This window comes from Peromyscus californicus, unplaced genomic scaffold (assembly GCF_007827085.1).
Source record: "Peromyscus californicus insignis strain IS unplaced genomic scaffold, ASM782708v3 Scaffold_3__1_contigs__length_106647218, whole genome shotgun sequence".
Taxonomy (NCBI): domain Eukaryota; kingdom Metazoa; phylum Chordata; class Mammalia; order Rodentia; family Cricetidae; genus Peromyscus; species Peromyscus californicus.
Genome location: NW_026294551.1, coordinates 6,636,061 through 6,655,938, shown reverse-complemented (window position 1 = coordinate 6,655,938; position 19,878 = coordinate 6,636,061). Strand labels below are relative to the sequence as shown.

General features: G+C 53.4%; 1 protein-coding gene across 4 annotated transcripts in view; it reads left to right on the top strand.

Moving 5' to 3' along the window:
* The first annotated feature begins 604 nt into the window (after positions 1–604).
* The window catches only part of Llgl2 (LLGL scribble cell polarity complex component 2), a 39,059-nt gene continuing 19,785 nt past the window's right edge, over positions 605–19,878 (top strand). For all 4 annotated transcript variants that reach the window (XM_052758499.1, XM_052758498.1, XM_052758497.1 and 1 more), the window contains exons 1-2: positions 605–723; positions 13,051–13,154. In XM_052758499.1, the coding sequence (XP_052614459.1) occupies positions 13,080–13,154 (75 nt within the window). In that variant the 5' untranslated portion in view covers positions 605–723; positions 13,051–13,079. The remainder of the gene's footprint in view (positions 724–13,050; positions 13,155–19,878) is intronic.

Here is a 19,878-nt window from a genome sequence, read left to right as displayed (position 1 = left end):
CGGTTCTTTTTCCCTAGCTTGAGGTAAAAACTAGCCTAGCTGCAGGGGCTAGCCCTTGGATGTCGGGCTCTAGTCGACCTCTGTGAAGAAGGAAGTGGGGGTCTCCCAGCCGAGGTCAGGCGTCTCGCCCTTATGCCTTCATTCCTATACCGCCGTTCTCTTGGGTCTGAGACCTGCACCTGCCGGTCATCCTAGTTGGAAGGAACGCTCTTTTGAGGAGCCCGCCTAGCTATGCCCCTCACTCGACAGCTGCGGGAGGAACCTGTCCTCACAACTGGCATCCATCCCAGAAGGCACACAGGGACTATTTCCTCTTCCGGGAGGTGGTGGGACACTGGCAGCAGTGAGCAGTCCTGTGACCAGGTGCGCGCAGGTGAGGGCGGGGTCAGGCTGCGCTAGGTGCGTCTGCTCGCTGCTGCCCCGCCCCGCGCTCCTGGGGCCGCGATTGGCGGGAGCGCGGCCCCCGCCCTCGAGGGCTCCCAGGCTGCGCCCCCGCCCCGTCAGCTCAGCCCGGGGGGCGGGGCCGGGGGCGGGGCGCGGGCTCCGCGGGCTCGCCCTGTATGTAAATCGCGGCGGCTCCGCCCCCCCGCTCGCCGCGCCGGAGGTGAGCAGGAAGGAGACGGCCGCCCTGCAGCCCGTGGGCCGGCGCGGGGAACCGGAGCGGCGGGTGACGGGCGCCGAGGAACGCCGAGGCCTCGGGCAGGGCCCGGCCCGCGGTTGCAGGTGAGCCCACCTGGCTTTACACGGTCTTCGGGGGCGCGGACCGTCCGGGGCGGCGCGGCGCGCGAGGATCCGAGTCCCCTGGGCTTCCCCGGGTGGGTCAGGGAAGGCAGCACCCAGGTCTGCCTTGCTCGCCCAGATCTCCGACGTTTGGCTCGTCCCGGAGAAAGACACCTGTAGAAAGTGGCTCTGAGAACTTGTCTTTTCCTGTTTCGCCACACGGATTACCAAACTTGGGACTCGGGTTTGCACAATCGTGTTGGCTTTCGGGAGCAGGGAACAGGTGTCTGGCCTGGCTGGGTGCGGGGGACACAGTGAGCGGAGACCCAGTCCCGGACCCTCGAGTGAGGCGCCTGGACGCAGAGCCGGGCGACACGGCTTCCCGTGACCCGGCGTCCGCCAGCGGCGTCTGGAGCGTGTTACCTTGGCGGCTTAGCCCTTACCTCTGCCATCTGGGCGCTCTCCCTGCTCGCCCTTTGTGCCTCCTAATCCTCCGACGCAGGAAGTCCGCGGGTGGGACCTGGTTCTCTCGTAGAAAGGAAGGGGGGCCTTTCTACGCGCGGGGCGGCTTTGGACACCTTCAGGGGACCGTATTGAGACCCAGTGTGTTTTACACGTTGATGGGTGGGGGTTGCACTGTGGGACTTGGCAAGGAGTGGAAAATTCTTGCCAAAGAAAGTGTGCTGTGCTTTTACTCGGTTTGGACAGTTGGTGGACACACTGGGCCTTAGCTGTGGGAAGTGGCCATAACTGGGGTAACCGCGATGTAGCTCTTAGAGGGTTTTCACCTGAAACAGGTGAACTTCCGGTAAGGAGGGCGTGGCTTAGATACCGAGTCCCTTCCCTTGGGGACCCTTACGTCGTCGGTGCAGGCTCTAGAGACTGGGTGTTTGAGGCCATTCTGAGCCGGGAGAGAATGGGTGTGTCGGGGTAACAAGGAAATGTTTGTGGGAAGAACCGAGCTGCGCTGCACGGCCGAGAAACTGTGGCCTGCCTAAGAGAACGCAAAGTGAGAGTGGGCTTGGGAGAAGAGCCTGTGTGAAGGTCTGTGTAAGCTAGTGGTCAGGGAAGCAGGAGAAGGATGGAGAAAGTGATATTTCTACTATACCAGTGCGGCAGTTTTAAGTCATCTGCACACGGAACATTTGACAGGAATCAAGGCAAGCTCTGATCAGCTTGGGCCAGTTCCCTGGAGAGCATTTCCAGATCCTAGGGACATTCTGCATCTCTACACTTCCTTGAGGCAATGATGGCTCCTCTTTAGTGACAGATCGAGATCATTTTAATTATATCAAAGTATTTAGTCTCAAGCCAGGCATGGTGGCTCACGCCTTTAATCCCAGCATTAGAGAGGCAAAGGCAGGTGGATCTCTGAGTTTGAGGCCAGCCTGATCTACAAAGCGAGTTCTAGGACAGCCAGGGCTACACAGAGAAACCGTCTTGAAAAACAAAACAAATAACAAATTTAGTCTCTTTTGTACCATTTAAATTGTATTTTGTATGTGTGCATGTGTATATGTTTGGGCATGCACATGTTATGGTGTATATGTGTGTGTGTGTGTGTGTGTGTGTGTAAGGATTGTGTGAAAGGATAACTTAGGGGAGTTCTCCTCTTCCACCATGCAGGTCCTGAGGATCGAACTCAGGTCATCAGGCTTGGTGCCAGGTGCCTTTACTTGCTGGCCATAAAATAATATTCAACAAACAACAACAAAAAGGTGGTTCACACTTGTCATCCCAGCACTCTTGAGACCGAGGCAGGAAGATTGCTACAAACTGGAAGCCAAACAGGGCTATGAGACAAGCCTCTTGATTTTATTTTTTTAAATGTTTTTTTTTTTTTTTTTTTTTTGAGACAGGGTTTCTCTGTGTAGCTTTGCGCCTTTCCTGGAACTCGCTTTGGAGACCAGGCTGGCCTCGAACTCACGGAGATCCGCCTGGCTCTGCCTCCCGAGTGCTGGGATTAAAGGCGTGCGCCACCACCGCCCAGCTTGATTTTATTTTGATTTTTTTCAAAACAAGGTTTCTCTATGTAGCCCTGGCTGTCCTGGAACTCCATCTGTAGACCAGGCTGGCCTTGAACTCACAGAGATCCACCTGCCTGTCTCCCGAGTGCTGGGATTAAAGGTGTGCACCACTACTGCCCAGCTTGATTTTACTTTTAATTTGTGTGTATGAGTGAGTGTATGCCACATGTTGGAGACCAGAAGACAGCAGAGCTAGGGTAGTTTATGAGCTGCCTGGAGTGGGTGCTGGGAATGGAACTTGAGTCCTCTGGGAAGTGATCTCTAGTTGTAAAAATGAGTACATTTAGAAAGTGGGAAGAAGGCAGAAAAAGATTCTCTCTTTTGCCTATAGTCCCCATCATCAGGTGACTGTGAATCCTGCCTCACAGTTCTTGCTGAAGAGCCTTATGTCTATCATTTAACCACGCTGAGCTTGGGTTTTCCAGAGGTTGTTGAGAACATGAAAACATGAGCTTAGATGGCCTACTAAATAGCAGGCGTCCTCCATCCCAAATCTGTTAACTTTCCTAGAAGGGTTTTAAAAAAAAAAAAAAGCGCCAGTTAGCCCCATGTAGGCTTTTAGGTAGACACCTGGCCCGATGAGGGAATTTGCAAAATCAGTGGAGGGGTCATGATTTTGTGATGTTTTGAAGTCACTGAAGCTGAAGGCCAGAATTTTATGATAAGGACAGACATCGGGGGACAGGAGATTGACCTCTCCTAGCCTGATATCCTCTTTCCCTGGTCCTTAAAAATTCCCTTACTCTTTGGGAAAGCCAGGGTGGAGGGCTGATAGGCAGAGTGTCTCTCCGTGTGTGTGTGTGTGTGTGTGTGTGTGTGTGTGTGTGTGTGTGTGTGTGTGTGTCTGTGTGTGTCTGTGTGTGTGTCTGTGTCTGTGTGTCTGTGTCTGTGTCTGTCTTCTGAGTGTAGAACCCGATCTGTTTCTGCTCTCTCTCCCGTGGGGGGTGGGGCAGGGGAGTGAGAGCATTCCTGTACAGCTCTGCCTTTCCTCAAGCCCCCTCAAGACACTTGAAGGGAAGGTCTCCTTCCTGCCCTCTTTCTCCCCACTCCCGCCTCCCCTGGGAGAAAAGGCACTGTGCAGGACACTGGAAGGTTTAGAATCAGCCTGTGGCCCTTTGCTGTCCTGGGGAAGAACCCGAATGGATCTGGCAGGACCTTGTGGGGAGGCTTAGCTTCCTGGTCTTCTAAGACACCCAGGAGCAGTTGTTGAGACACCTGAGTTGGGTACCACTGGAGGCTGGGAAAACTGAGCAGCATTGGCAGCTAGATGCACTCAGGCTTCGAGAGGCCCTCTTATCTCCTCCATGCTGCTGTCTCCTCCCCCTGGGCTGGGGCATGCCAGGTCTGCTTGAGAACTTTTGTTTTCCCCTGCCCAGGCACAGTTTAGACAGGGTTCAGAGCAGGAGATGGGCGTTGCCCATCAGTGCCACCTGTTCTGGGTGCCCTCCCCAGTCTTGGCTCCCGAGAGATCCCAGGGAAACCCTCCCTAGCTGTGCCCAGCTTCCTTTGAGATGGCTTTCTCTGTCTGCCCTGCCTCAGAGGAAACTGGTCCTTTGAAGAGCCACTTGCCCTTCCCAGGAACCACTATGAATTCTTGAGCTAGGAGAGGCTCCTTTGGGCGTGGGGACAGGGAAGCCGAGAGGTACCTGACTCTACTCTTTAGGAATTCAGCAAGAGACCAGAGCCCTCTCTTGAGGGACTTGACTTGGTGTTCCCAGGATAAATAGTATTAATATTTAATAATATTATTCTGGGATATTCCTTGCCAAGGAGCTGGGTATCCTGAAGCCACGGCGTGTGGCAGGGCCTGCAAAGGTATCCTTAGAGGATGCCACCCATGCCACCCACATGGCCTTTGCCTGGGTCTTGAGGACAGGATAGGAAGTTCTTGGAGGACCCTGTAGATTCCACCTCAGCATTCTTTTGTTTGTTTGTTTTTCAAATCAGGGTTTCTCTGAGTAACAGTCCTGGCTGTCCTGGAACTCACTTTGTAGATCAGGCTGGACTCACTGAGATCCCCTGCCTCTGCCTCCCAAGTGCTGGGACTAAAGGTGTGGGCCACCTCAGCATTCTTAAAGTCAGAGAACACCATGCCTAGCTAATCTCTGGACTGACTGTTTAATCATTGATTTAACAATAAGTTCTCATTGTTTCTTGGTCCTGTCGTGGAATTTTCTTTCTTTCAAAAGGGTGGGAGATCCTGAGTGACAGAAATAAACATGGCATTAGCAGATGATATGAGTTGTAGAGTAGAAAGAACCAAAGAAGGGTTTGGGATGTCTCTTGGGTAGAACTGTATGTAGCCTTACAAGGTTCGGCCTTGACAAGAGGGGGACATTTGAGTTAAAGACTTGAGGAGGCAAGGAAGTTCTGAAAATAAGATTTGAGTACCTCAAATGCCGTGTGGCCCTGGGGATAGAACTCTGGATGAAACTGGCATTGTACTCTCCCTGTAACTGCTGGGGCCAGCTGTTCACATTGAAGGACTGGACTGGGACTGGGTGACCCAGGTCTACCTGCCTCCCAGAGTGCTTTCGCTTCTCTGTGCACCTTACTGTGTTTCCAGGGAGCCAGATGTGGGGATGTGGGAGATTTTATGTGTTTAGGCTTCCCAGGGCTTTCAAGGGCCCCCTTCATGGGCACTGCACAGGACACTCAGAGGATCCTGGGTTCCTCTCTAAGGGTTGTGGGACCAGGTCATGACTCGTTAGGATGAATGACAGGAGGCTTGGAGACCAAGACCAAGCCAGCCTTTGCAGCCTAGCCCTGCATCCTGGACAAGTAGCTGAAAATGAGCAGAGGATTCTGGAGTCAGACGGATTGGGACTTGGACTCCTAGTGTTTGGACTTGATACAGTCCTGAATCAGCAACTGTAGGAAAGAAACGAAACAATGCAAGGGAGGGCCTTAGTAGCTTCCAGCCTTAGCTAGCTCTCTCCTCATGACCTGACAGCAGCCTCCTGTGTCCCATGAGCTCCTAGGTTCATATCTACATGGAAATTATCCTTTGTTCAAGGTTTGCTGGTCAGTCAGGCCTGCCTGGGGCCTTCGGGAGTTGAGTTTCCCAAGCAACACCAGTCCTTGCAGAGTAGCCGTGGGCATCTGAGTTGGCACAGACAGGAGCAGCTGCCACAGTGCCGTAGAGCTGTAGAGCTGTAGAGCCGTAGAGCTGTAGAGCCCTGCCCTGCACTCTATCAGTGGGAGGTGCAGGGGCGGTCTCACATCCGCCAAGCAGGAGGCCAAAGCCACACTCACTGGTCTCACACAGGATGTTGGGGAAGGGAGGGGGCCAATCCCTTGATCGGTGACATGTTGTGGGAAGCCCAAGCGAAGGGGACAGGTGAGGGGAGCTTGCATTCCACAGCGGATACTCCTAAGAGCAGGAGGGATACTGTGTGTGGCTCCGGCACCTCCTGTCCCTTAGGCCAACCCAGCAGGACACGTCAGTGTGAGGACTGTCCCAGCAGATCAGTCAACCTGCTGAGCTATTTAAGGACTTTTAAAATTTTTTTTTTTTTTTTAATTTTTTTTTTTTTTGGTTTTTCGAGACAGGGTTTCTCTGTGTAGCTTTGCGCCTGTCCTGGAACTCACTTGGTAGCCCAGGCTGGCCTCGAACTCACAGAGATCCGCCTGGCTCTGCCTCCCGAGTGCTGGGATTAAAGGCATGCGCCACCACCGCCCGGCTTTTTAAGGACTTTTAGAGGACTGGCCCATCCACACCTCTAGGACAGATGGGGTCAGCTTGGCCACACCCTGTTTGCATGGGAACGCATTAGCCCAGGCACCTCATCAGAGCCATCTAACCTGGAGATCCCTATATCCTACCCAGGCATGGTCAGATCTGCCACCTGAGACAAGGCTACCCCATGAAGTCACTCTTCTCACCCTCCCCTCTGTGCTAGGATCTTGAGATGGATGGGTGGGAAGGCCAGTGTGTACCCCATGGGTTGGGGTGTGGAGGAGGGGGGGCAGAAAATGGGAGAGGAAGGCAGGGTGTGAGTGTTCTAGTCTTTCAAGTCTTTTTTTCCAGGCAGCTGTCAAGGGGTGCATTAGACCTATTTGGGGCCCAGGAATGTTCTGCTGACAAGGGGCTGTGGGAGTTAATAGGAAGAAAAGGAAATGACCAGATCACTGCCCACAGATCACTCTCAGGCTGGTTTCAAACACAAGGCAGAGACTTGTGTGGATAATGGTCCACATGGCTCAAATGGCCACCCCTGAATCCTACGTGCCTGCCTCTGTCTCAGGATCGAAACAGGGGGATGCCTCAGAGGCTAGCCTGGTTCTGGTCAGAGGGTGTGAGAGACTGGGTCATCTTTAGAAGTTAGGGGGCTTCCCTACAGAAGCCCAGTCTCAAATAGCCACATGGTAAGCCAAATGACTGCCTCATTTCCTTCTGACCACCTGGCTTGGGGGTCTGAGGGCTCTTTGACGGTGGCAGTTCCTGCCTCACCTCTTCGCTGGTTCCTCTTAGCACCCGGTTTTGCCCAACTGACTACTGAGCACTCTCAGCTCCTGCGCCTATACGGGTCTATAACAGGGTGTCCGATCCACTGAGGTCAACATGGCTAGACAGGACTCCTGTGTCCTCAGAGCGATTCCACCCGCAAGATGGAGACACCACACACACACACACACACACACACACACACACACACACACACCACACACACACACACACCACACACACACACACACCACACACACACACACACACCACACACACACACACCACACACACACACACACACCACACACACGCACACCACACACACGCACACACACACCACACACACGCACACACACACACACACACACACCACACACACACACACACACACACCACACACACACACACACACACACCACACACACACACACACACACACACACACACACACACACACACACAACCACCACATACACACACACACACACACACACACACGGGGGGGACATCTCTTCCCCTTTGGTCCTCCTCTGTACCCTGCAGATAAACCTAACATAAATGCCATAACCTTCTCATCATGTGTCTGCGTGTCTTAATATTTCCAGTAGATTCTACCTGGCTTAAAAAAAAACTCTGTGCACTACTCCTTTCTCACTAAATAGACTTCTGCTGCAGGGTTGAGACCCTTCACTGTTCCTTGTCACTTGTCATTTAAGGTGGCTTCTCGTTCTCTGGATAGCTTGCTAACGCTGGAGGTGGATGGGTGGCCCACCCATGTGATTCTAGGTGATCATTTTATTTTAGTATTTTTTTAGGTGTATGTGCATGGTCATGCATGTGAGTGGGTACATGTGTACATGCACATGTATGGGGGTGGACAGGGGTCACCTTCAGATGTCATTGCCCAGGTACCGTCCACCTTGTTTTTTGAGACAGGTTCTCTCACTGACCTGGAATTCAAGTAAGTTAGACTGGCCAGTGAGCTCCAGGGATCCTCCTTTATCTGCCTCTGTGCTGAAGTTACAAGCACACACCTCCACACCCAACTTTTTAACCTGGGTTTTGGAGGTCAAGCTCAGCTAGGTCCTCATGCTTGCAAAGACTCATGCTTGCTAAGCTATCCCCCTAGTCTAAGACACGATCTTTTAAACACAGCCAAGCATTGTAGATAGGATCGGGATCAGCTCAGGTAAGGAATGCTTATTTGAATCCTGCTGCTAAAAAGGGGCAGGAAGGTATTTCAGACAAAGCAGTGGATGGATGGGGACTCAGGAGGCAGAGCAACCAGTAAAGGGCCAGAGAGGGGGTGGTGGTGCACTCCTTTAATCCCAGCTCTTGGGAGGCAGAGGCAGGTGGATCTCTTGAGTTCGAGGCCAGCCTGGTCTACAGAGTGAGTTCCAGGACAGCAAAGACTAAACCCTGTCTCGAAACCCTCACACCCCCCCCCCAAAAAAAGGCCGAAAAGAAGAGGGCATGTGGTGTGGTGTGGTGGGACAGATGACTTCCCTGAGGCCCTGCCATTGGCTGTCCTTTTCATCTTTCCGGAGCAGCAGCGTCGGCTGTGCTATGCAGGTCTCTCTGTGATCTCAGCCTAGACTTGCCCTACTGCTCCTGGAATGCGCTCCTTGTCCTGGCCTGAGGCACTACACTTCTTCCACCTGCCTGACCCTTAGCCCTGCTCCAGACCTATGTGGCCAGTACTTCCTGCCACTGAGGTCCTGAGTAGGGGCATTCCCTCCTCCCGGTCTTTCGGTCAGCCAGCAGGTAATGAATGTTTGCTACGGGCCCGCAGGATTCAACAGTGGAAACAGTGGGTCACATTGCTGAGTCAATACAAGGATGCTGCTTCCCCAAGTCATCAACAGGATTAATCAGTCAATGCTACAGTATCTCCAGTGGGCCAAGGTCTGAGGAGAAAAGCCAGGAGGGAAGGGCAGGAAGGGAACAGTTTCAGACTGAGAAGGGAAGGGGCGTTTGTTTGAGCAGTGAGGGTTGTGTGGGGGCATCCACGATAGTGTCCCGGCAGAGTCCAGTGACTGCATCCACACCAACCAAAGACACTCAGTGAGGCCTTCCCACCCACGACCCTGGGCCCTTGACCTCAGCATCTTCCTTTGTTTCTCTATAGCCCTGGACTACCAAAACTCACTCTGTTGACTGGTTTCGGGTTCTTAAGCAGCTGCTCTGCACCTCCCTCCCCACCTGACATCACTGGAGCATCCTTGGTCCCAGCACAGGGCCTTGCTGGATGCCAAGACTGTACCAAGAACTCGGTATTTGGCTATACTCTCTTTCCTTCCAGAGGGCCCCCCTCATAGCTTGTCTGCCTCAGGGGTCACCGGGCGTGGGGGCTGTAGGTATGCACCCTTATTCTTCTTTTACCTCCCTGTTTCCCAGGACTAGGCTAGGCAGGCAGGATCTGCCCCATATCAGACTCCACAGCCTCTGCCTGACTTCCTAGGCTTCTCCAGAGAACTTGCTTATCTGGGGTAAGTGGCCTAGGGGTGGGTGGGGTTGGGGCTTCCTGACCTGAGTCTAGCCAGGCCTAAACCTGTCCTCCTCCTCTAAGAAGGGGTGGCATATTTTCATGCCTCCACCTCAGTCCCAGCTCCTAGGTCCCTCTTGTATTTCCCAGGCCAGTAGGGTCCTGGTGAATGAGCAGCAAGTCCCCTCCAAGGTCGCTGAGTCCTGCTGGTTTAGTTCTTACCAGCTCTGAAAGCAGTGGCCAGGCATCCGGTTCCAAACTGCTTGGTTGGCTTTGAGCTCCCGGCCTGTGGGAGTACCTGCGCGTGCCCCTGCCTTTTCACTGCAGGCATGTAATTAGGCATCCGCACTCCTGTAATAGCTATCCTTCACCCCCTCCTTTATAAGCCCTTCCATTCCAGGGTCAGAGCTGCCCTGCCGCTTCCTATGCAGTGGTGACCTTGGGTGAGTTGCTCCGTCTGTGGCCTGCCTTCCTCTGTCAGATAGTTGTTCTGCTTACCCTCTAAGGTGGCTTCCGCCTGAGTTGATGTGTAGTGTTTACCCTGTGATCACAGACAGCAGAGGCAGAGGTGGTCCGGACCTGCACCCACATATTACTGAGGTTATCTGGAGGAGTTTCCCTCTGTGACTCGATGTTTCTACAGTGAGCAGAGACAACCCGAACAAAAATATTTAAAACATATCAACAGGTACATTCAGAGGCGTCTGGGCCCGTGCCTGGTAAACAGTAAGTGCTCAGAGGGGCGCTTGGGTTGGTGGCCGGCCGGCCAGCACTGAGTGTTCTGCCCTCCTGACCAAGAGGGATCTCTCCTCTCTCCGGCTGCCTTCCACCTTTGAGCTCCTGTGGGGGTCCTTAGCACAAACGGCCCCTGTCTCTTCTTGTCCCTTCCCTGGAGTCTGTTGCTCTCTGTCCCTCCCAGGGAGTCACTCCCAGCTTCCTGTGCCTTCTGACCCAGTGACCCCGACTGGGGAGAGGAGGGCCTGCACCCCAGGAGCCGGAGCTGCTGATTTACGAGCTTGCACCACCCTCCCCCACGGCTGGAATGTTCAGCTAGCCAGCTCAGCTGTCTGTTCAGAGGCAGGGGCGGCTGTAGTCTGGGGCCTGTTTTCACTTCCAGGCCCGGGAGCCCCCAGTCCTTTGATGCCCTGTGCTTGTTCTCTGACTTGTGGGGCATTAGATGAAGTGGGCGCCCAGACTTTACCAGCCTCCGGCCACCCCCACCCCCCAGAGTGGGAGGCTTTGCCGTGGTTTGGCTTCCCTAAAATGTGGAATCTCTAATCTCCACCCCCATCCCCCACTGCAAATAATGGCCTTTGGTTGTCCCCTGAGGGTGACAGTTCCCTGGGGACTGGTCCCTGGCGTTTGCTTTGGGAATGACCCGTCCTGTTGATCATTTGCAGGGGATGTGGCTACTGCCTTTATTTCACAACCTGAATGTGATGTGACCCCTCCCAGTGTGGCAAGCCCTAGTTACCCACCCACACATACACTGTCTTGTCCCCTGGAGGCAGTGGGGAGTTACCTCCAGCAACTAGGACCCCCAGTCTTAAATCCACAGGGTCCTTTCATCAGGAAAGTCCTGGCCATTTGATTGATTACAGAGCTGAGGATCAAGGACCTTGTTCGACAGACAAGTACTCCACCACTGGACAATATCCACCCCTGCCCCCTGCCCCCAGCTTCGGGATGTCCTTCAAGCCTGACTTAGATAGGAAGCACACACACACACACACACACACACACACACACACACACACGCACACGCACGCACGCGCGCGACCCTCAGTTGAGGCTGGAGTCCCACTCTGCTCCAGTGTGAGCACTTAGCACATGTTGCTGGCCCGTCTCTCAGTCTGTCCCTACCCATGGTGAGCGCCTCGCTGAAGGGTACTGTGTTTGTTTTCTTAACTAATCTAGAGTGGAATGGAGGAAGCCGGTTCTGTGATGGGCCTGAGCCCCTGTGTTCCTAGGGACAGGCCTTAGTGTCCTCTAGTCAGCAGGAGGCTGCGCTACTGGGAGCTGGAAGTCACAGCCACTCATGTCCCCTCCCCCAAGGAGACAAAAATAGTTTCCCCTTGGGCTGGGAGCGCTTCCTATGGTAGGTGGGCGGTTTGGGGCCTTGATATGGTTTCTTTATTAGGTACAGGTGTCTTCTCTTGATTTGGGCTCCACGGCAGCCCCTGGGAAAGGGAGCCTCTTTAGGGGGTGACAGGAAATAGGGTCTCATTTTGTACCCCTCACTGGCTTCCCAGTTGCTCAGGTTACACACGTGTGCCACCATGTTTCTAGGTCTTCAGTCGAAGCTCAGGGAGCTGGGACTGGGGACCAGCAGTGAGATGAAGCTAGGACCAACCCGGAGACCCCAGCAACCTGGTGGAGCCAGGCCTGGATCCCTAGCGCTAGTGGCTAGGCTAAAGGGGAGTCCTTTGATAGGCTCCCTGAAGGGCTGGCCCACCCACCTGGGTGGTCGGTTGAAACTGCCCCAGGCCCCTCCCTAGTTTGTCCCCAAGGGGCTCTGATCAAGGAGTTCCACAGGACAGCCTTGCTTCCACCAACCAACTGCTCTGAGGGAAGCTTGTGAAATTTCTCTTTCTGGAATTTTACGGTTTTTCAGAAAACAGGTTAACAATTAAGCTAATTAACCTTAGGGCCTGCTGGCCCTCCTTGTTCCTATAAAGCCAGGCTAAATGGCTTCCTTCCCCAGCTTCTCCTGCTGTCATTATGGTATCTGGTGGCATTAGAGCATCAGCCAGGGAGAGACAGGCCCAGGCCTCCAGGAACCAGGATCTCACTGACTTCCTGTTCTGGGCCCACACAGTGGAGGGAGCACGGGAAATTACAGGTGAAGCTGGATTTGGGAAGAGCAGTTGGAGACTGCCTGGCAGAGATGGCTCTGGGCCTGGGTGATCTGGGCCTAGGCAGCTGTGGCCTGGGTGATCCTGGGCCTGGGTGATCCTGGGCCCAGCTGTGGGCCTGGGTGATCCTGGGCCTGGGCAGCTGTGGGCCTGGGTGATCCTGGGCCTGGGCAGCTGTGGCATAGGTGATCCTGGGCCTGGGCAGCTGTGGGCATGGGTGATCCTGGGCCTGAGCAGCTGTGGGCCTGGGCAGCTGTGGGACTGGGTGATCCTGGGCCTACGCAGCTGTGGCATGGGTGATCCTGGGCCTGGGCAGCTGTGGCCTGGGTGATCCTGAGTCTGGGCAGCTGTGGGCCTGGGTGATCCTGAGTCTGGGCAGCTGTGGGCCTGGGTGATCCTGGGCCTAGGCAGCTGTGGCATAGGTGATCCTGGGCCTGGGCTGCTGTGGGTCTGGAGAGCTGTGGGCCTGGGTGATCCTGAGTCTGGGCTCAAGGGCACCTTTGTTTTCTGCAGGTCTCTGGTGGGGCTGCAAACTAGACAAGATGAGGCGGTTCCTGAGAACTGGACACGACCCTGCCCGGGAAAGGCTAAAGCGGGATCTGTTCCAGTTTAACAAGGTAAGGGGTGAGGGAGAGCAGGTGAGACCCTGCTCTGGGTTCCTCCCCAGGGGCCAGGGCTAGGGAGTGATGAAGGCCCACGCCTGACACTGCCTGAAAGGCCCCACGGCAATCTTAGAGGAGGAGTGGACAGCTTTCCTAGGAAGAGATAGATTGTTCTTTTGTTTGTGAGACGGTCTCACTGTATAGCTCTGACAGACCTGGAACCCCCAGAGATCCACCTGCCTCTGCCTCTGTCTCTGAGCACTGGCATCAAAAAGGTGTGTGTCACAAAAAGGTGTGTTCCACTATTTAGGAACGGCATTTGGCCTTGGTTTGGAATTCCTTGTCCCAGGTCTCTCCCTGGCTATAAGTGACTCCATCAGGTCTCTGTCTTTCTGCCTATAATGGGCATAAAACCGTCAGCCCTTCCTGCTCTGCCACAGGCTGCAGGGGAGGCTGAGGGACAGAAAAGATGAAAGCACACTGAGTCCTGGTATAATAACATCCTTATGATGCTTCGGCCCCTGGGGCTGAGGACCATGCTGGTCTCTTCCTACTGATACCGCCCCAAAGGAAAAAGAAGCTTCCCCTGCAGGCTGGACACAGGCTCTAGCCTGGGGACTAGCATCTGAAGGAGGGGGCCAGAGTTGACATCTGAAAGGCCAGGAACTCTGCTGTCCTGCTCAAGGAGACTGGGCCTCGGAAGGCCTGTACAGGCCCATAAAGAAGACTGTGGCATGGCTCATTAGCGCCTAGCTCCTGCCACCCAGCAATCTGGAGCTGCTTGGGGGTAATTAGCCTTCTCTCTCTGCTTTGATCTATGTCCTAAGAGATTGTAGGTCGGGGTCAGCCATCCTCTGCCCTGGGGATCTGAACCTCCAGGACATGTCTATAGGTGGAATTCTGACCCTTTTTTTTTTAATGGTACTGAGGATTGAGGCCGAACCTTCATAGTAAGCAAGCCCTCCACTGAGCTGCCCCTCCAGCCAGGAAACATGCCTTTTGTTGTTGGTTTGGGATCCCCTCACCCTGAAAGGAACCAGTAAGTGGAGACCCCTCCTTTCTGTGGTGTTTTATCTGTTCACTTGGGGAGTGTAGAAGTCGACTCACCCAGGTTGAAAGACACCTTTGCCACTTAGGAACTGGGAGCATGTCTACCTATGCAGTGGGCTTGTATACAGACGTCACTAAGAGTAGGCTAGCTTTGGGGTGAGCACAGTGGCCCAGGAAACTTAGCTGCTGTGTCTTGTTTGTTGGCCTGGGCCTCCTAGATCTGTGTCTGGAAAGTTACCTGCAGGGGTCCAGGCACCTGCTGTTTGCTAGCCCTGTGGGAGGTATCACCTTGGAGTTTTTCATGACGCCTGCCTCTAGAATCAGGCCTCCCTAGGACATGCTTCTTTCACTGGCTGGCTTTTAAGCCACAGGCTGTCATCTGGTACAGATGTTGGGAACAGGGTGGCACCCTCACTCCACTCCTGGGTGCTGGGTGTGAGTCTTACAGTTCGTCAGTTGGCCCGAGTGACCCCCAGTGCCACCATGGTCCTTGGTGATGCTAGCATCTGTCACTAGAAGAAGGTGGCCAATTCCAGCAGAAACTAGACAGACTGGCTCAGCAAAGGGATAAACCCAGGCCTCAAGTTCCTCTGTACTGTGGGTGAGGCTGGGGTGGGGCTGGGGTGAAGTAGTCTAACCCCTACCTCTAGTATGCCCCGTTGGTGGTCCCCAAATGTTGTGGCCTATCTATCCCCGGGCCTCATGGGGTGTGGGAGTGGCCTGGAACTCCTTCCTCCTCAACCCCCTACTATTCAGCCCTAACCTACTTCTGTATGTAGACCAAGATCTGGTCTATAAGATGTGCTGAGAGGACTGTCCTGGGCACTGCAGTTATCAGCACCCTGGCTCTGACTAGATGCCAGTCTCGTGCCTCTGCCCAGATGTGACAATACAAAATGTCTCCAGACATTGTCAGTTTTCACCTGGAGGTTACAGTTGTTCTTAGTTGAGAATGGCTAGGATGGGAAGTTATTCATTTGGGGGATCCTGGTTTCTGAGACTTGGTGATAGATGCAGTGTGGGAAGGCAGATAAAGGACTGTGGGGTCTCTGCCAGGAGTGGTAAGGGGTCCATTTAGAGAAGTGTCTACCTGGACTTCTTTTTTTTTTTAGATAGGGTCTCATTATGTAGCCCTGGCTAGTCTGGAGCTTGCTATGTAGACCAGGTGGCCTTGAACTTGGAGATCTGCCTGCCTCTGCCTCCCAAATACTGAGATTAAAGGCTCATGGTATACCCCACCATGCCTGGACACTCTGACCATTTTGATTAGGATAGAAGGGAAAGCAGTGACCTCTCATCATGAAGAGCATCTGGTCCAACGGTGAATATAGACTCTAGCACCGGCTGGCCCCATCCACTCATTGTGTGGCCATGGCGGGCAACACATCTCTAGAATGGATATGATTTTAGAAGCTAGCCCATAGGGTGGATGAGAACTAAAGAGATCCAGCATTCTCTGAAGGACTATACACATGCGTGCAAGGCTGATGGCCACAGAAACATGTGGCCTGGATCTACAGGTGTGGCTGGGGGCACTCAGGTGAGGGAGGTCCAGGAAACTGATGTCCCAAGCTGGGCCTTAAGTGGCATGTGGGCTGCTTGTGTAGACTAGACACAGGAATTCTTCACGTGTTAGGTTAGGGTTTGCCCCTGGAGAGTGTCTACCCAGGAACTGTGGTCACCACTTCTGAGAGCTCCGTCCTGAAGGCCAGGCTATCAGGCACTGTGTTGTGGAGTTAGTATACAGCAATGGAACAGTGGCATCATCACAAGCTTGACCTCCAAAAGCTTACAGATACCAGCTTCTAAGCCAGTTCTGGGCCTTTTCCTCCAGCCTCGTCCCGCCAGTGTCCTTCACACCAGTGTCAGTAAGATGCCTCACAGGAAGCAGAGACATTGCCCTAGGGCTATAAGGGCTCCCTGTACTTGGGCAGGAGTTGTGACCATAACCAGAGAAGGGGCTGGGTGCCAGGGGACCCAGTCTAGTTCAAGAGCTGGGCGCCAGACATCAGGGTCGGGTGTTACAGTGGTTGGGGTAGGGGTTTGGAGCCAAACAGTCTGGCTGGGCCATGGTTCTGGTTCAGCTCTCACTGTGTGACTGTGGAGACGTTGTTTAGACTGTCTGTTCCTCGGTTTCCTCTTCCGTGAAGTGGACATTGCTACTGGACATTGCTTACAGCACCCTCATGGAGGCTGGTGTACTGAGTGAGTTTTAGATTTTTTTTCCCATGTGTATGTGTGTTTTGCCTGCATGTATGTATGGGCACCACACAGGCGCCTGGAACCTCCAGAAATCAGAGGAGGGCACACCTCCCCTGGAACTGGAGTTAGGTATGGTTGTGCCCCATCATCTGGGTGCTGGGAACTGGTTCTGTGTCCTCTGCAAGAACAGTAAGCGCTTTTAACTGCTGAGCCGTCTCTCCAGCCCCACGTTTAATTGCTTCTTATGGGCAGCATCATGTACCAGGATTTGCCTTGTCATGACCTCATTCTCACAAGGACTCACCGATGGGTATTGTCCCCACTCCCCAGGCGAGGAAACTGAGATCTCCAGGGATTGCCAGCCTAAGCATATCCCCGAGGACATCTTCCGGGGATGATCAAGGTCTTGTCCCATCTGCTTCCTGGCTGGGTGGCTTGAGGTGACTTCACCCTTGGAGTCTCAGTTTCTTTACCCGCCGTTTAGCGCTTGTGGTGGGTCCTCAAACCCAGTAAGACAACCGAGGTGCTGTATAGGCCACAGAAGACTGGCCAAGGGAAGCTCAGGGGTCAGACTTTCTAGTCAAAGTGAAACTTGCCTCCTTCAACATTGCTTGGGGCCTGCCTGATCCTCTGGTGAAGCCCAGGCACACACAGTAGAATAGCCACAAGCACGTGTGAACAGACCTGGCCCTAGGTGCCCGCCCTGGGCTGCAGCAGAGGCCCCACCCAGACCCTTCCTGCCACTCCACCTCCAGCCCCCTGAATAAACAGCGTGCTCCTAACCGGTGGCCCAGCCAGCGCCAGCGCCAGGTCGTTTAGTTGTGGCTTTTGCCTACCTGGGTTCCAGTGTCAGGTGACAGCCACACAGAGAGGGCCAAGCTGCTTGGGCCAGGAATCTGAGCTTACCACACCCAGTATCTGGCAGAGCCACCCAGCCAGCCGGGTGGATGTGCCCCCTCCTCCTGTGGCCCTGAGCAGCCTCCTGGGACTTTCTTCTCAGCCCCTGACAGACACTACAGGTTCCCCAAGGCCTTGTGTTAGAGGAGAGTTCTCCCCAGCTGACTGCAGGCTGAAGGCCACCAGCCTCTTACAATCTGACTTGGGCTAATGTTACAGTCTGGCGGCTCTTGTCTTCGCTCTCCTTTCCCTGCTCCGGAGCAAAAGAGCTCATTGTTCTCATCTCCCTTGGCAGAGGTCACCTGAGCCCAAGTATCAGGACAGGACAGGAGTTGGGGAGATGGGGGGGGGGGGAGCTGCCAAGCTGTGGTCCACCTCCTAGTTTGATCCTGAGCTGGAGTTCTCTGGGGTCTGGGAATCTCACACTTGCAGTCTCCCTGAGGCTGTCCCTGCTGCCCATGTGCTCTGGTACCCTGTGGGCGGCTCCTTTGAGAAAGAGCATCTACACTCACCTTCCAGGGATCTAAACAAGGCTTGGCAGTTACCATCCATATAGAAGTTGACTCGGGGAATCCAAAGCTTGAAAGGTTAAAAAGAGTGTTGGATGGGAAGGGATGGGTTCCTTCCCTTACCTGGTTTCCCTCGGACACACCCTGGCTTTCTAGTCCCTCCCTTTTTCTTCTCTTGGCTCTGTCAGCCTTCCTGGCAAAACCACATCCTTCTTCCCTGTCCCAACTAGGGCCATTGAACCCTCCACACACTCCTCCTAATGGGGTTCCCTGCGCTCAGGCCTGGGAGTTGCTACTCACTTGGGCCCTGTCCTGGGAAAGTCCTGTGGAGTTTATGCCCCTTATTTTGCTTTTGAGGGAGCCTTGGACCCTCAGTGCTGTCAGCTAGACAAGATGCCCTGGGGGATACTGCAGGACCCTAGCAGCCAGCCAGCCTGGGGACAGTTGCTCTCATACTGGGTGAGCAAACCACACACACTCACTGTATTCCCAAGATGTCTCATGTTCAGTCCAAGGACACCCTGCTCAGGGCATCATGGGTATAATCCCAGTGAGGCTTAGTGAGCCTGACTGGGTACCTGTTCTAGACTGACCTTTGGGAGAACAGGGAAAGGACAGCAGGGAGGAGTGGTCATGTGTCCACCAGACTCCGAAGGAAGTGAGGAGTGAGTATGGGTGATGGAGGAGGATGCCCAACCTTTGCAGCAGGAAGGATTTGAGCAAGACTGTAGGAGAAATGCTTAAGAGTTGATGGAATAGCCGGGCGGTGGTGGCGCACACCTTCAATCCCAGCACTTGGGAGGCAGAGCCAGGCCTATCTCTGTGAGTTCGAGGCCAGCCTGGTCTTCAGAGCGAGATATCCAGGACAGGTACCAAAACACGGAAACCCTGTCTCGAAAAACCAAAAAAAAAAAAAAAAAAGAGTTGATGGGGTAACATGTAGCCTCAGAATCCAACCCAAAGCTGCAGATCTGTTTTCCTTTGACTTTATTTCCCTGATGATAAGAATACAAAATAAGGCCGGGCTATGGTGGCGTACGCCTTTAATCCCAGCACTCGGGAGGCAGAACCAGGCGGATCTCTGTGAGTTCGAGGCCAGCCTGGACTACCAAGTGAGTTCCAGGAAAGGCGCAAAGCTACACAGAGAAACCCTGTCTCGAAAGACAAAAAAAAAAAAAAAAAAAAAAACAAACTATTAAGAATACAAAATAATCTAGGATGGTGTGTGGGTCCAGTAAGAATATAATAGGAACATCCCGACAGTGGTGGGACATGCCTTTAATCCCAGCACTCAGGAGGCAGAGGCAGGTGGATCTCTGTGAGTTCCAGGCCAGCCAGAGCTGTTACACAGAGAAACCTTGTCTTAAAAAACAACAACAAAAAAAAAACCCAAAGCCCTTTTGGGCTGGAGAGATGGCTCAGCAGGTTAAGAGCATTGGCTGCTCTTCTGGAAGACTCTGGTTCAGTTCACAGCACCCAAATTGCAGTTTATAGCTGTCTGTAACTCCAGTTTCAGGCAATCTGACATCTTCACACAGACACACATGCAGGCAAAACACAAATGCACATGAAATAAAAATAAATTATCTCTTTAAAAAGAATATAATAGGAGTCATGTATATAATTTAAAATTTCTGCTGTTAAATAGTCATATTAATTTAGATAATAATTTTATTTAATATGCCCAAAATATACCCTGTAACTTACTATGTAGACCAGGCTGGCCTCGAACTCACAGAGATCCGCCTACCTCTGCCTCCTGAGTGCTGGAATTAAAGGTGTGCACCACCACTGCCCACCTATTTGTATGAGTGGTTGCTTGTGTGTGTGTGTGTGTGTGTGTGTGTGTGTGTGTGTGTGTGTGTGTGTGTATGTGTGTGTGTATGCATGTGTGTCTGTGTACCTTGTGCATGCACTGTCCCTGGAACTGGAGTTAGAGAGAGTTGTGAGCTGCCATGTGGGTTCTTGGAATTGAACCTAGGTACTCTGCAAGAGCACCTAGGCATCCCTCCAACCCCCATTTTGTTTGATTCTACATCTAGATTCTGGTATATTTTGCACTTCTTAACATGTCTCAGTTG